The sequence below is a fragment of the Andrographis paniculata genome, unplaced genomic scaffold, assembly GCF_009805555.1.
Source record: "Andrographis paniculata isolate CXL003 unplaced genomic scaffold, ASM980555v1 Contig69END, whole genome shotgun sequence".
Lineage (NCBI taxonomy): Eukaryota > Viridiplantae > Streptophyta > Magnoliopsida > Lamiales > Acanthaceae > Andrographis > Andrographis paniculata.
In genome coordinates this window covers 3,339,508-3,353,648 of record NW_026137605.1, presented here as the reverse complement: position 1 = coordinate 3,353,648, position 14,141 = coordinate 3,339,508, and the positions used below count along the sequence as shown (strand labels likewise).

At 40.0% G+C, this 14,141-nt stretch overlaps 2 protein-coding genes across 7 annotated transcripts; one reads left to right on the top strand and one right to left on the bottom strand.

Annotated features, from left to right (window-relative positions):
* Positions 1-246: 246 nt before the first annotated feature.
* On the top strand, positions 247-4,575 carry LOC127263603 (CDPK-related kinase 7-like). Its single transcript, XM_051292709.1, has 11 exons — positions 247-1,204; positions 1,346-1,476; positions 1,714-1,755; positions 1,840-1,948; positions 2,034-2,112; positions 2,212-2,508; positions 2,878-2,990; positions 3,154-3,261; positions 3,333-3,395; positions 3,499-3,666; positions 4,174-4,575. The coding sequence occupies exons 1-11, from the start codon at positions 737-739 to the stop codon at positions 4,309-4,311; spliced, it is 1,716 nt and encodes a 571-aa protein (XP_051148666.1). The 5' UTR covers positions 247-736; the 3' UTR covers positions 4,312-4,575.
* A 919-nt stretch (positions 4,576-5,494) lies between these two features.
* Positions 5,495-8,496, bottom strand: LOC127263604 (uncharacterized). Of its 6 annotated transcripts, none has more exons than XM_051292710.1 (3): positions 7,218-8,496; positions 6,190-6,601; positions 5,495-6,110 (listed from the first exon to the last, which is right to left on the bottom strand). In XM_051292710.1, the coding sequence occupies exons 1-3, from the start codon at positions 7,296-7,298 to the stop codon at positions 6,103-6,105; spliced, it is 501 nt and encodes a 166-aa protein (XP_051148667.1). In that variant the 5' UTR covers positions 7,299-8,496; the 3' UTR covers positions 5,495-6,102. The 6 variants fall into 6 exon arrangements, 2 of the variants coding, with proteins under 2 accessions (XP_051148667.1, XP_051148668.1); XR_007841534.1 differs by lacking the exon at positions 5,495-6,110 and having other exon boundaries at positions 6,117-7,422; positions 8,158-8,236; positions 8,287-8,496; XR_007841535.1 differs by lacking the exon at positions 5,495-6,110 and having other exon boundaries at positions 6,117-8,047; positions 8,158-8,236; positions 8,309-8,496.
* Positions 8,497-14,141: the final 5,645 nt, after the last annotated feature.

The following is a 14,141-nucleotide window of genomic DNA, read 5'->3' as shown; positions in this document are numbered from 1 at the left end:
TTGCACACCAAAGAGGGGCAGCTGTTTGCACATATTCTTTTGTTTATTATTAATATAATTATAATTATAATGAATGAATAGTTTAAAGGGCCAAAAAGCAGTCAAAGATCAAACTACACCGCCAAAATAAATACTCCAATAATTAAAAAAATGGAGTTGGTTAACTTAGTTGTATGTGTACAGTACACAGTACACGTTTACACAAAGGAGAGAACTCTTTCAATTTTACAAGACTACAAAACTGCATCCCCCTCTCTCGCCATGTCCGAATAAGGACAGCCTGTACTGTAATGTTTCAATCCAAACTCTTAACTCTACCACAAATATCATCAAGCCGCCTCCAATCCAGTCATCAATTTCTCCATTGATTAATTGTTCTAAAAGCTTTGCTTTGATTCGCTGAAGAAGGGTTTTGTTTTTTTTTTATTCTTCGTTCGCTCTGCCAAGCATCTTTTCCCTTCACTTTAATTCCTTTTTTCTGTCCTCAACCCCCAATTTGCTCTGCTCTTCTTTTTTTTTTCTCTTTCTTCTCCAAGTTCGTTTTTCTTCGTTGCTTGCCTGATTCCGATACTGTCGGTTTTTATTCTCCCTGCACTGCACTCTTTCCGGCGCTTTTGATCGCGCCGAGAATTCTAATTTTGAAGAATTGAGGCAGAATTCTGCGCTTAATTTCAGAAATCTTGGAAATTAGAAAAAACTCCAAATTTGCCCAACTCCTCGCCCCGCCTTCCATTCCATGGGAATCTGTCATGGAAAACCTCCAATCCAAGAACCCCCACAAAACCTGGCCGAAAACGCGGATCACATCCTCAATTCTGGAAAAACTCCCAAATTCCCCTTCTACAGCCCTAGCCCCTTACCCAGTGCATTCAAGAATTCCCCGAGCGGCGGCAGCGTCCCTTCCACCCCTCTGCGGTTCCTGAAGCGGCCCTTCCCGCCGCCGTCGCCGGCGAAGCACATTAAGGCCCTCCTTGCCCGGCGGCATGGCTCTGTGAAGCCCAATGAGGCTACCATACCTGAAGGAAGTGAATGTGAGGTTATTGGCCTGGATAAGAAGTTCGGATTCCTTAAGAATTTCAGCAGCCACTATGATCTTGGAGTTGAGGTGGGTAGAGGCCATTTTGGTTACACTTGTTCTGCTAAGGGTAAGAAGGGAAGCTTGAAAGGCCTCGATGTGGCTGTCAAAGTCATCCCCAAGATTAAGGTTGTCTCATTATTAGATCATATATCCTCTTTGTTTCTTAATGCTTGCTTATGGCTTTGTTTACTGCAAATTGGGATTCTGTGGTTTCTAATCACTTCATGCATCTGTTTTATTGTAATGAGAATTTTGGAATTTGGACAGATGACGACGGCGATTGCCGTCGAGGATGTGAGAAGAGAGGTGAAGATACTGCGTGCTCTCACCGGTCACAACAACTTGGTGCAATTCTACGATGCCTACGAGGATGAAGACAATGTCTATGTAGTGATGGAGTGAGTTTGGACATCTTGCTAATCTTATACTTATGCCATTGTTTTCATAAAATTTTATACCTCTGCCGTTTCATATAAATCCGTCATGAATCAATTTTGTTTAGGCATGTAATGAAGTTTATAACAAATATACAAAGATCATCCAAGTGGCCAACTCAACCTCAAAACATGAAATATTCAATGTCCAAAGACCATACTTGTTGATTCTGCCGTCGAATTTCTTTTGTTTTTTCCCAGGTTGTGTAAAGGGGGAGAATTGCTGGATCATATTCTTTCTTGGTATGGCGAATTATTTTATTGTTATCGAAATTTTTAATCGTGCTTTCAAAATTGAAAAATTCTTCTTGTATTTATTTGTCGTAGCGGTGGCAAATACTCGGAAGAAGATGCCAAAATCGTCATGGTGCAAATCTTGAGTGTCGTCGCATATTGTCATCTCCAAGGCGTTGTTCACCGAGACCTAAAGCCCGAGGTGCGGCTACTGCTACCCGATCCATTTCCGGGCTATCAAGTCTTAACCAATTTTTGCATTAACATAATTTTGCAATATTTCTCAGAATTTTCTATTTACATCAAAAGACGGACGTTCTCCTTTGAAGGCCATCGATTTCGGGCTCTCTGATTACGTTAAGCCAGGTCAAATCTATATCTAAAATACCAATGAAGTTCTACCTTTTCAGTTTGCCATTACAAAGCTGGAATCGGGCATCATGTATGTAATAATGGTTGGTGCAGATGAACGGCTGAATGATATAGTTGGAAGTGCATATTATGTAGCGCCTGAAGTTCTGCATAGATCGTATGGAACAGAGGCTGACATGTGGAGTGTGGGCGTGATCGCTTACATTCTTCTTTGTGGGAGCAGACCATTCTGGGCGAGGACAGAATCCGGAATCTTCCGAGCTGTTCTCAAGGCAGATCCCAGCTTTGATGAAGCACCGTGGCCTTCTTTATCCCCTGATGCAATCGACTTTGTGAAACAGCTGTTGAATAAGGACTACCGTAAGCGACTTACTGCTGCACAGGCTCTGTGTAAGTGACTTTTGAAATCATCAAACTACGATTTTTATTATAGTAAATTACGAATGATCTTACGTCGGTTGCAATAATATTATTCACCTATCGTAGATTTTTTGAATTTTCTAGGAGGTTAGTTTAAATTAGCCTTGTATGGAGTGGTTAGGGTACCGATTGAGGTGCTAATCAGCCTCAATCAGTAAATAAAAATAGTACATGCTGTATAGATTGTAATAATATGTGTTGCTTGTTTTGTTTTATATATTGTGTGTTATTTGCTGTGTTGATTACTGTTTGTGTTATATTTGTATTATATTGACATATGTTATACTGTCAGCACTGTACTAATATGATGTTTAGAATCCTTTGTTGTATTGTTTGCAGGTCATCCGTGGCTTTCCGGACACCACGATGCGAAAATCCCTCTCGATATGATAACATTTCGGCTTTTTAAAGCTTATATATGTTCTTCGCCATTGAGAAAGGCTGCTTTAGGGGTAATTTTTTGGTCCCTAGACAACTCATACCGTCGTGAAAGCCAAAATTTTATGCTTTGCAACAAGTGTCATTTTCTCGTTTGGCCGCGTAATTTTGACAAAATTTAATTTTAATACCCAATGGAAGCTTTTGCCGTTTCTCAATTCAGCTTGTCGTTGGCAGGCTCTTGCAAAAACACTAACGGTACCGCAGCTAACTTATCTCCAAGAACAGTTCACAATGCTTGGGCCAAATAAAAGTGGATTCGTCTCCCTACAAAACTTCAAATCGGTTAGCCTTTTACTCTGCGCATCCATCTTTGTGTTTATCCTACTCGGTGGATCTAATTCCCCTGCCTTCAGGCTATGGCAAAGTTTTCGACAGATGCTGTGAAGGATTCACGGGTTATGGATTATGTGAATGTGGTGAGACCTGTCGGACCCTTTCTAAGAAATTGTTTCATATGTTTGAGTAAAGCAGTTTTTGGTTTTGATGAAAATTGCAAAATGTTTGTGGCGTGGAATGCAGGTGAGTTCGCTGCATTACAGAAAAGTGGATTTCGAAGAATTCTGCGCGGCGACAATAAGCGTGTATCAACTCGAAGGAATGGAGAGCTGGGAACAGCACGCGCGCTTCGCTTATGAATTTTTCGACAAGGATGGCAACCGCCCAATCATGATTCAGGAGCTCGCCTCGGTACCTCCCTCTCTCTCTCTCTCTCTAGATACATCTCCCCTTACAATTTTCTTGTTAAATCGACATCTTGCCAAAAAAAAAAAAGAAAACATTGAATCCATGGTCATTATAGATATAGAGATATATATACATATATGCAAGCAAAAGATTAGATGTAAAGTGAATATAATACAAATACAGTACATACACGGAAAGTTAATCACTGTAGCACACACTACAATTAATCTCGGTACACATATAAATTAGAACAGACAACATATGCCGCCGCATGATGTATTTTTATGTGTTTGTTGAGTGTATTTTCATATGCTGAATGGACTAATAAGCAATGTGTTGATTGTTATTCCCCGTATTTGTACACCAGCTTAATCTTTCAACTTATAAGAACATAGCATAGCTGTCCTATCTCTAGGACATCCTCAGCGAATGTTAAACTTTTTATTCGAATACTTGATTATTACATGGATGTAGGGAATTCTCGACACTTATGTGGTGATTATTGAGCAGGAACTTGGGCTGAGCCCATCTGTGCCTGTCCACGTAGTTCTGCAGGACTGGATAAGGCATTCGGACGGGAAGCTCAGCTTTTTGGGGTTTGTAAAGCTTCTTCACGGGGTGTCGTCCCGCGCGCTTCACAGGTCGTGATGTTGCCGGGATCTTGGTTGTGCTTCTAATGTATTCTTGGAACGATGGATCCATTTGTTGTCGTTGCGATGCGATGGCCATTTTGCGGCGAATGTGTCTAAATTTTTTCTGTTTGGTGATGAAATGGAAGATGGTTGATTGATTGATTGTATTTGTATAGATGAGTGAGTAGATTGATGTCGATGAAAGCAAATGTATGTACGAGGGTAGTGTTGTTGGGCACTTTGGCTTCTCAATAAAATAAATCATAAGAATTATTGTTCATGTTTGGTCCGTGATTCTTTTTGTTTCTTGTTTATTTAAATTTGAACATCATTTGATATTATGAACCTAATATTTTTAGTTTGATTAGCATGGATAATATAAAGGAAAGACAATTATTATTAATCCATTTAATCTATTATTTATCTTGGATCAGTTCAATTTGTGGTGTATGTACTCCTTCCATTGTCTTAATTGTTTAACTTTATATATAATTTATTTATAATATATAATTTTATATTATTACTCTCTCATCTATCTTTTTGGGATTTTATAATAATTAATAAATAATAGTATTACCTCTGTCCACCGCTGATCTATCTGTTTACTTTTTGCATATTAAAATTTAAATATTAATTATTATATAAAAAATAAGTACAAATCAAGGAAAAAAATGATAAAATACTTTGTAATGATATTTGTATAAAAAAAATATATAAATATTAAGATATTTTTAATACTAAAAACAATGATACCAAATGCAAATGGATAGATTGGCGATGGACGATTGTAGTATATATATATTTTTGTTTTTTATACTTTATATTTACGTGTAATTGTATATTTGTAATTTATAAATATATCACTACTAGAAAAAAGTCATTTGTTGCGGTTGAAATTGTTGCGGAATGTATTTATTTCTGCAACAATTTATTATTTGTTACGGAAGTAGTACCGCATCGGATTTTTCATGCTAATTTATAAATATATTCATCGTCGCATCTTTTTTCAACAAAGTAATTATTAATTGTCGTAAAATTTTGCAACAATATATATTTATTATCGCATAATTATTAATTGTCGCAAATTTTTGTAGCAATATATATATATTACTTGTCGCAAATTTTTGCAACAATATGAATATTCATTGTCACGGCGTTTTGCCACAATGAAATAGTATTTGTCGCAACATTCAGGGGCGGAGCCAGAGCGCCTGAGTCGGGGGCATCATTTAAATAATAAAAAATAAAATAAAGCATTAGAAATATTTTTTACATTCTATGCGACAACTGTAAGCTTCGGGTCGCCATATTATGAAATCTCTATAAAATCTTTTCGATTTCACAATTTACAAAAATATTTTTTTCAATATAACACACTAGACAATCCGTAAGAACACTATCTCCCATTGTGTTACGCAAATCAGTTTTTATAATCTTCATAGCAGAAAATGATCTTTCGATTGTTGCAGTTGTGACGGACAAGACCAATGCTAATACTATAAGTCGATATATTAGATAAAAAACAATATCAGCTTTGAACTCGACCATCCTCTTCACAAGACCTTCAACATCAGAAAAATTAGAGAAATATGGTTCTCGTCGCACATAATGAATATATGATCGAAGTTGTGATCTCAATTCCATCATATTCTCTTCGGTAAAATCTTATGAGTACAACTCAGCCATGTGGAATATCCTTTCAAGATCAAAGCTAGCAAACGAATTGCTAGGATCAAGACATGCTATGCACATAATAAGTTTAGAATTCAACTTAGAAAACCGGGCATTCATTTCTTGAGAAATAATATCAACAACCTATAATTTTAAAAAAATAAAAATGAATAATATGAAATAACAATTGCATATTGTTATAAAATAAATTGAGTTTAATTACCTGTAGAAATATGTCTACACGGAAATAGTGGATATAAGTCTTCCATTTCCCACCCAATGTTCTTCTTGCCCGGCTTGGTATAACATCTTCCATATTTGACACAAAACTCATTTCTAAAACAAAACTCGGTTACTTCTTTCAACAACTCCTCCCAACCATTATTCCTAAATTCTCCAAGTTCATCTTTCAATAATTGTATCAATCGCACAACAAGAGATATATTTTGATTCTTCTGTTGTAAAGTTTGTGACAAAATATTTGTCATTCCCGATAAACACATCATCATATGGCCAATGAATATAAATTCAAAACTCTCCATCTTATCAATCAAACTAACCGCAACGGATCGACTCTTTGGATCATCACCATCCTCAAATACTGCTTGAATCACTTCTTTCACTACATCCCACAACTGAAAAAGTCAAAGAATTGTCTTGAAGTGAGAACCCCAACGTGTATCACCAGCTCGAGCTAGGGCCATTTCTTGTTTTTTTCCTTTCCCCGTCAAGACACTACCCTCATCTATACGTTTGACAAGCGTATCGTGTTGTTGTCTTAAATTATCTCCCCTCTTACATGAAGCTCCAACAACACTCACAATCATAGAAAAATACTCAAAGAAATTTAGCACATACCCATTTTTACCCACGCTAGCAACAACAACAACTAATTGAAGTTGGTGAGAAAAACAATGAATATAGTGTGCATGTCTATTTTCCTTTAAAATGAGTGCCTTGAGTCCATTGAACTCGCCCCGCATATTAGATGCACCATCATAGCCTTGACCCCTTAGTCTTGAAAATGATAATCCATTTCTTGCAAAAAACTCATCAATAGCATTTTTCAATGATAGTGAACAAGTATCACTAACATGTATCACACCGAGAAATCGTTCAAATCACTTTCCCCCTATCATTCACAAATCTCAAAATTATTGACATTTGTTCTTTTATATAACTATCCTGTGCCTCATCAATTAAAAGAGAAAAATATCTATCTCCAATTTCATTCATAATCACATTTCTTACCTCCGTAGCATATGCATTGATAATCTGTTTCTGAATATTTGGAGACATCAGTTGATTATTGGCAGGAGCATTTGCATTCATTACGCTGTTTACTTCTTCATTTCGCTCACAATACCAAGTGAAGAGTTCAATAAAGTTAACCCGATGTACGGACTGTGCCGACTCATCATGTCCTCGAAAAGCAAGGCCTTGTCCCAAAAGATATCTAATTATATCAACAACAACAGTCAACCGTGTGTGTGCAATAAGCAATCTCTATTTCACCAATTTTTTGCGCAAACACATAATTGACATTATGCTTTTGATCTTTGTATCCAAAATATTTAGTTCTAGCATAAGTATGTGAACTATTTCCACCACCTTCGTGCTCTTTGAATTTTTGAATAGCCTTTTTCCAATTTCTAAATCCAACTTTGGTGAATGCATCCTCTCCATATTTATGACCTTCACCAAATAAATAACACCAAAGGCAAAATGCAACATCTTTTGACACGCTATATTCTAACCAAATAAAATTTTTGAACCATGCTTGTTGAAACTTTTTTTTAACATCACCATATTGACTTCGCGCAAAATTATGTCCTAATGGTTGACAGGGATCATTAGCCAAATATCCGCCTTAATTCATCCTTAACTTCCACTGGGTAACTCTCAATTGGCTTTCGAATACCAGGATCACCAATAACATCATTGTCTTCATTTAATTCTGCGTGAGGCCTTTTCGTAATATCACTAGCATTAATACTAGTATTTGGCTTATTAGAACCAGAAGACACATCCTTTGGTTTGGTATTAAAATTTTTTGGAAGAAAATATCTTTTCATATTGGCCTAACATAAAACATAATAATTTCCCATTAAAAAAATAAATAAAGGCATAAAAAATAAAAATATATTCTTGTGAAAAAAAACCCTAAAAATAAAAAAATAAAAAAATATACCTATAGCAGCACTAACAGGCAACGACGTACTCAACAACCGTTGTTCTGTGGTTGTAGGATGGAGATTGAATATCGTGATCTACAAAATTAAAACATTTAGTTAGAAATTAGAATGATATATTTAGGTACCTGATACTTTTCTTCTATTTACTTTGTTGGCCTGGACGGAGGTCGGTAAGAATTAACGGTAGAAGTAGATAGGAACGTGATTCTGTTCTATAAACGAAAAGAAAATTCACAAATTGACTAGAACTGTCGAAGAATGAGAAGGGGGAAAACTGAAACAGAAAGAAGAAATAAAACCATGAAAGAAGAAGATAAAAAATGATGTAGAGTGAGAGAAAGGTTTATTTTTTGATTTAGATTTAAAATATATTATTTATAATTAATTTTGTTATATATTATTATGTTTTTATAAATAATACATTGCTGTCAAATCAAACACTGACTAGTAATAATTATAATTAAAATTTACTTAATTAATAATATAATATATATATAATAATTCCAATTACATTAAATACGAGGGGCCTACATTTACTCACCCTATATCATCTTCTTCATTCTTTCTCGATGCAACCATTTTTTTTTCTTTTTTTTTTCCTTCCATTCCACATTTTTTCTGTAATATTTTCCTTTTTTTTTTTTTTTTTTTTTTTTTTTTTTCACCTCTTTCTTTCATGTTCTCAGATTCTCCTTCGTCACTTAACCATTTTTCTCAATCTTTTTCCACTTCAAAAGAATGGCTCTTATTTTGTGCATGGGTTGGCTCTCTAAACTGCTATAGACCTACAGTTACATTGTTACTGCACCGGTACATAAAGAAATTAACTGGAAATTAAAATGCTTGAAATTAAAATGGTAATCCCCGAATCTGACTTTGCTTTGTTGAAGTTGATTGAAGATGATTTTTTCATAAAAATTCAAATCCTTAAATCCTCCTTGAAAAATGCTACTGGAAACCGTCGCCCGAACGGTTACAACGTCTCCTTTTCAACCGTCTGCTACCCCATCTCCTGCTGACACGTGCCCTCAACCGACCACAGTATCATTCTCACTTATTCTCAACAGAATCCGCCTCTTTGGACCGACCGCAAACCTTCCCCTATTTTGGCCCGAACGCAACTCTTCCACCTTATTGGTCTGACTACCAACCTCCTGACTTGCATACCACCCGACTTTTTTGGTCCAGCCGCAGACCTCCCGACCTACTGACTATCCGACTTGTTAGTCCAGCAACAGACCTCCCGACTTAAAGACCTTCTGACTTATTGGTCCAGCCGCAGACCTCCCGACTTAAAGACCATCCGACTTATTGGTTCAGCTGCAGACCTCCCGACTTAAAGACCATCCGACCTGCGGACCTCCCGACCTGAGGATCATCCGACCTCCGTCCTGAGGACCTCCTGACCTGCGGACTTTCCGTCCTGAGGACTTTCCGACCTGAGGACCTCCCAACCTGAGGACCTTCCGACCTGCGGACTTTCCGTCCTGAGGGCTTTCCGATCTGCGGACCTCCCGACCTGAGGACCCTCCGACCTGCGGACTTTTCGTCCTGAAGACCTTCCAACCTGCGGACCTCCCGACCTGAGGGCCTTCCGACCTACGGACCTTCCGACCCACTATTTCCTTAAAAATATATCTATTTTTCCTGAGTTTCCCGCGGTGCCCCTCGGCCAGTTCCCATTTTTCTCTTTACCTTGGGCTTTTTAACCTAATTCTAAATTTCATACGTTACAACTTGCCCGCCGCCAAGGGACTTTCAAATGCCATTTCTCAATCTTCGTTTGGAAGTTCACAAATCACAACCCTACTGAGAAATCAACTTGGCAACTGCATCAGTTACTGCAACACTCCTGATTCCACAAAACTTTTCTTTCTTTAATACGACCCTTTTGTGAATCACAATCTCTACAACTTTGTCCATGGCGAATCGATACATCCTTGCACTCCCTGTTGACGGATCAATCCCTGAAACCAGTCTCGTGTCGACGAAAATGCGCACGCCAACTGTTCGTCCATATTGCACAACTGCTGAAGACTCCAACCGTATGAGAGAAGTCTTTGAGGCAAAAAATCTACTGGCAATCAACAACCCCAACTACAACGCAACCCGCCTCCATGACAACGTCAAAACGCACTTGACGGACCCCAAGGATCCATACCGCACCTGGTACCAAAGAGTAGCAGAACATTACCAGGGTCAATGGAAAACCCAACCAATCGATCAAGCCATACGTCTGTCAACTCTCCCTTGTCATTTACATGAGAAAGTTTTCCTGGCCATGGCGGCGTTCTGGCACCCTGAGGTTTGTACCTTTCTTCTTCCAACAGCCCCTATCGGCCCCACCCTCATGGATATGGCCATGATCGCGCACCTGCCAATCGTTGGGGAAGACCCTGTAATGGGTGCCCTAGATGGGCAAGAGCCCAACTCAGACCATTTGGGCTGGTCTCTGACAGACGTGAAAGAATGGGGCTGGACTAAATTTCTAATCAACCAACAAGGAGCAGATGGGAACCCTGTAACCGACCGAGAACACACAACCTTCCTGCTCTTTTGGCTCTGTAAGTATGTAGTAGTTTCCCCTTCGAAATGTGTCCTCCCTTCACATCTTGATCTTGCTATACACATAGCCTCGGGTCGGTTCTTTTCATTAGGCACATTTTTCCTTGCCAATCTCTTTGAAGGGCTATCTAGGGTCAGTGCCCGACTTACTGATAAAGATGGTAAAAAATTAGACACTGCTGCGTCGGGTCCTTTTTGGTTCCTGGAACTATGGTTCCGTCTCTATTTTCCCGACGCCTTCCAACTCGGCCATCCTCCCATTGCCCCCACACTCGAGAAGTCTCTAGGAGTAGCCTTAAACCGACTTTGTTTAGGCCATAATACCCTCCAAGCGTCTGATCCAATCATAACTTCCATCCTTACTGATAATCGAAATGATAGCCATTTTTATCCACACAAAAGGTATATTGGTTATGCATCCGGATTGTTTTGACCATTCCCTGTTCCATCACCTTTGTCTCAATCAAATCCACTTCCACATCCGACTTACCCCTTCTCCTGGGATGTTACTCTTAAGCACAGGTCCTTATTTGCTAGCAAGAAAATCGATAAAAAAGGTTCCAAAATATTTTATACCTTCAACTATCAGCCTTAATTTGTGGCACGCCAATTCGGCTGCCAACAAGGCCTGCCTGGTCCCATTGCTCATCCCCATTTAATAATTCAAAATCCAGATGGGAGAGCTATTCCTGAAGCAATCGCCCCATACATATCCCAACTCACAAATTACATCACTTCCAACTCTTACATTCCTTACAAATCTTCTCCAACTTCAGTTGAATCCTTTCGCGAGTGGTGGTCGGTTACTTGGGCCTTGATTTCCCCTGACAAGGATTGTTTGCTGGGCATCCTTCTTCCCCCACTTGCAATAACATTAGGGGCGACCCCTCTGACCAACACCCGAAGGAACTTGATTACTCAAGGCACTGAGTCGGGTACAGAGGAAGAGAAGAGCCTCTCAGACTCAAATTATTCCCCCTTCTGAGGGCAATCAACCGTCCTTAACAAACCGCCATCAGGTCGGCCCCCTATGAGGACCCGACCCCGTCCAGGTATAATCTCCTACTCTCAATTTACTTGATCCTTTCCTTACCATGGTATTAATTTTTTATACTCAGGTGTGGCTTCGGCTCGGGCGACCGCCCAACCTGCTTCCAGACCAACTAAAACAGCGAAGCCACCAACCAATCAACTACCAGAACCTGAGCCCCCGACCAAGTGCCGGGCCTCAAATAAAATACCTTCATCCGCCGAACAGGCAACAACAAGGGTCTCATCTCCCAGTGAGGCAACTGCTTCAGAGATGGGCAGGTTACCTTATGTTGCTTCAGACCCCTCTCTGCCTACTATGGCACCGGTGGTCACACCTATGTCTACTTCTACTGCCTCTGATGCAAACGCCCCAGACACATCAAACCAAAGAGCAGCCGACTTGGCGGTTGCCGACCCAAGGGCAGCCGACTTGGAGGTTGCCGACCCAGGAGCAGCCGATTTGGAGGTTGCCGACCCAAGGGTAGCTGACTTGGAGGTTGCCGACCCAGGGGCAGCCGACCCTCTACTAGCGGCGGACAGACATGACGGAGAACCTTCATCTGCTCAACCAAGGGGACTCTTACAGGAGTTAGAAGAGATTCCCTTTTCTGAATCGAGACCTCTGTCAATCTGGTAAACCCTTGAGATCCCTTCTTCTAAAGTACCAAAATACAAGCTAGTATTAACATGACCTTTGACACACTATATTTCCACCATTCAAGGACCCAGATCCATACCTCAACATCCACTCGAAGCAGCCGGCGAATCAGCTATCGAGGTACCAGCCACCCAACCCTCCAGACTTATGGCTATTTTGGCACTTTCCACGACCACCATCCGTCAAGAGGTACATACAATCTTTCACAATTGAGTCTTAACATTTATTCTCCATTAGGTTTGAGATAAACATCTTTCATTTCAGGGATATTCTGATCTAGCCCTCTTATCGGCTGTCCCCATTCCGACGGACGTCTGAGCTGTAATTGCAGAGGCTGTTGACCAATCTTTCCCCGACCTGGGGTCAGCTTGCTTGACAGCCTTCTCCAAGCCATTGGTGGTCTCTTGTTCCAAATGTCTTCAGAGTTGGCTACTGCCCCCATTCTTCACCAACTGATGGAACGACTATCCGAACTTCGGAATGAAGTTCTGTTCCGCCAACTTTTGACGGTTGAGACACCCTTGCTTGACTTAAATTGAATAAGTCTGGAGGCTTCCTTGACCAAAACCAAAGAATCCATTCAACAGGCAATTGGCCGACTAGAAGGCCTGAATAATGCCAAGGCACAACTAGAGGGGTCAATTCAACAAAAAGAGGTAGAGCTGAGGGCGCTTCATCAAGAAAGGTCTGTCCTAGAAGGACATATCGACGATGAGCAACGCCTGATTGATCGGTACCAAAGCAATGTAGCCGACCTAGACCAGGAGTTGAAGATTTACGCCCGATCCCAACTCATATCGACAGCTGAGACACCCTTGCCTGACTTAGATCGAATAAGTCTGGAGGCTTCCTTGACCAAAACCAAAGAATCCATTCAACAAGCAATTGGCCGACTAGAAGGCCTGAATAATGGCAAGGCACAACTAGAGGGGTCAATTCAGCAAAAAGAAGTAGAGCTGAGGGCGCTTCATCAAGAAAGGTCTATCCTGGAATGACATATCGACGACGAGCAACACCTGATTGATCGGTACCAAAGCAATGCAGCCGACCTGGACCAGGAGTTGAAGATTCACGCCCGATCCCAACTCATCAAGCAGTACCAGTCGGCTGCTAATAACAGGCGACTCTCCAAGACAGAGGATAAATGGTCCCAAATAAAACTTTTTTTAGAGTCTCTTTTGTAAATTTTAACTTGGTAAATAAAATTTCTCTCCTTTTATTAAGGATCACCTTCCAAAGATTCCAACCCTCCGGGGGACCAATCCATCCATCATCCTTATAAATATTTGCAGTCCTTACAAATCAGTAGACAAATATTTACTCACAAATCAAACCTTGAACACACCTACCAACATAAATTAAAATGCCACCCCACCATCCTCATGTTCCTGTAAACAATTGGCAAGGTGTTCTTCAACCCTTTTTTGTGGGTAATCATCCAGTTGGAGGTCATGCTGAAGACCTTTTATGCATCCTCAAACAATTAGATTTCAAATTCAGGTTTTCCCAACGAGGCAGAAAGACCATCCATCGTGTCATTCGCCTGATGGAAAACGTGCTAGAAGGATATGAGACCCTTCGGGATATTCAAAGTCGCCTTCCCGACATTGATCATCACATGGATTTGATTGAACACCATGTGGCAGCCATACTTCCAGAGCTTGGCTGGGATCACACCTTCTCCAACCAACGTGTGGTCTTTTCAAGATTACACACTCTTGTTGA

Bases quoted from the DNA above. Each gene is read 5' to 3' on its own strand.
- LOC127263604 (XM_051292710.1), bottom strand. From the start codon at position 7,298: ATGAATGCAAATGCTCCTGCCAATAATCAACTGATGTCTCCAAATATT. The intron at 6,602-7,217 runs GTAAGAAATGTG...TGACTTTTTCAG, and splicing joins TCAATGCATATGCTACGGAG to TTGTGGGATGTAGTGAAAGA.
- LOC127263603 (XM_051292709.1), top strand. From the start codon at position 737: ATGGGAATCTGTCATGGAAAACCTCCAATCCAAGAACCCCCACAAAAC. The intron at 2,113-2,211 runs GTCAAATCTATA...TGGTTGGTGCAG, and splicing joins CTCTGATTACGTTAAGCCAG to ATGAACGGCTGAATGATATA. The intron at 2,509-2,877 runs GTAAGTGACTTT...TATTGTTTGCAG, and splicing joins TACTGCTGCACAGGCTCTGT to GTCATCCGTGGCTTTCCGGA.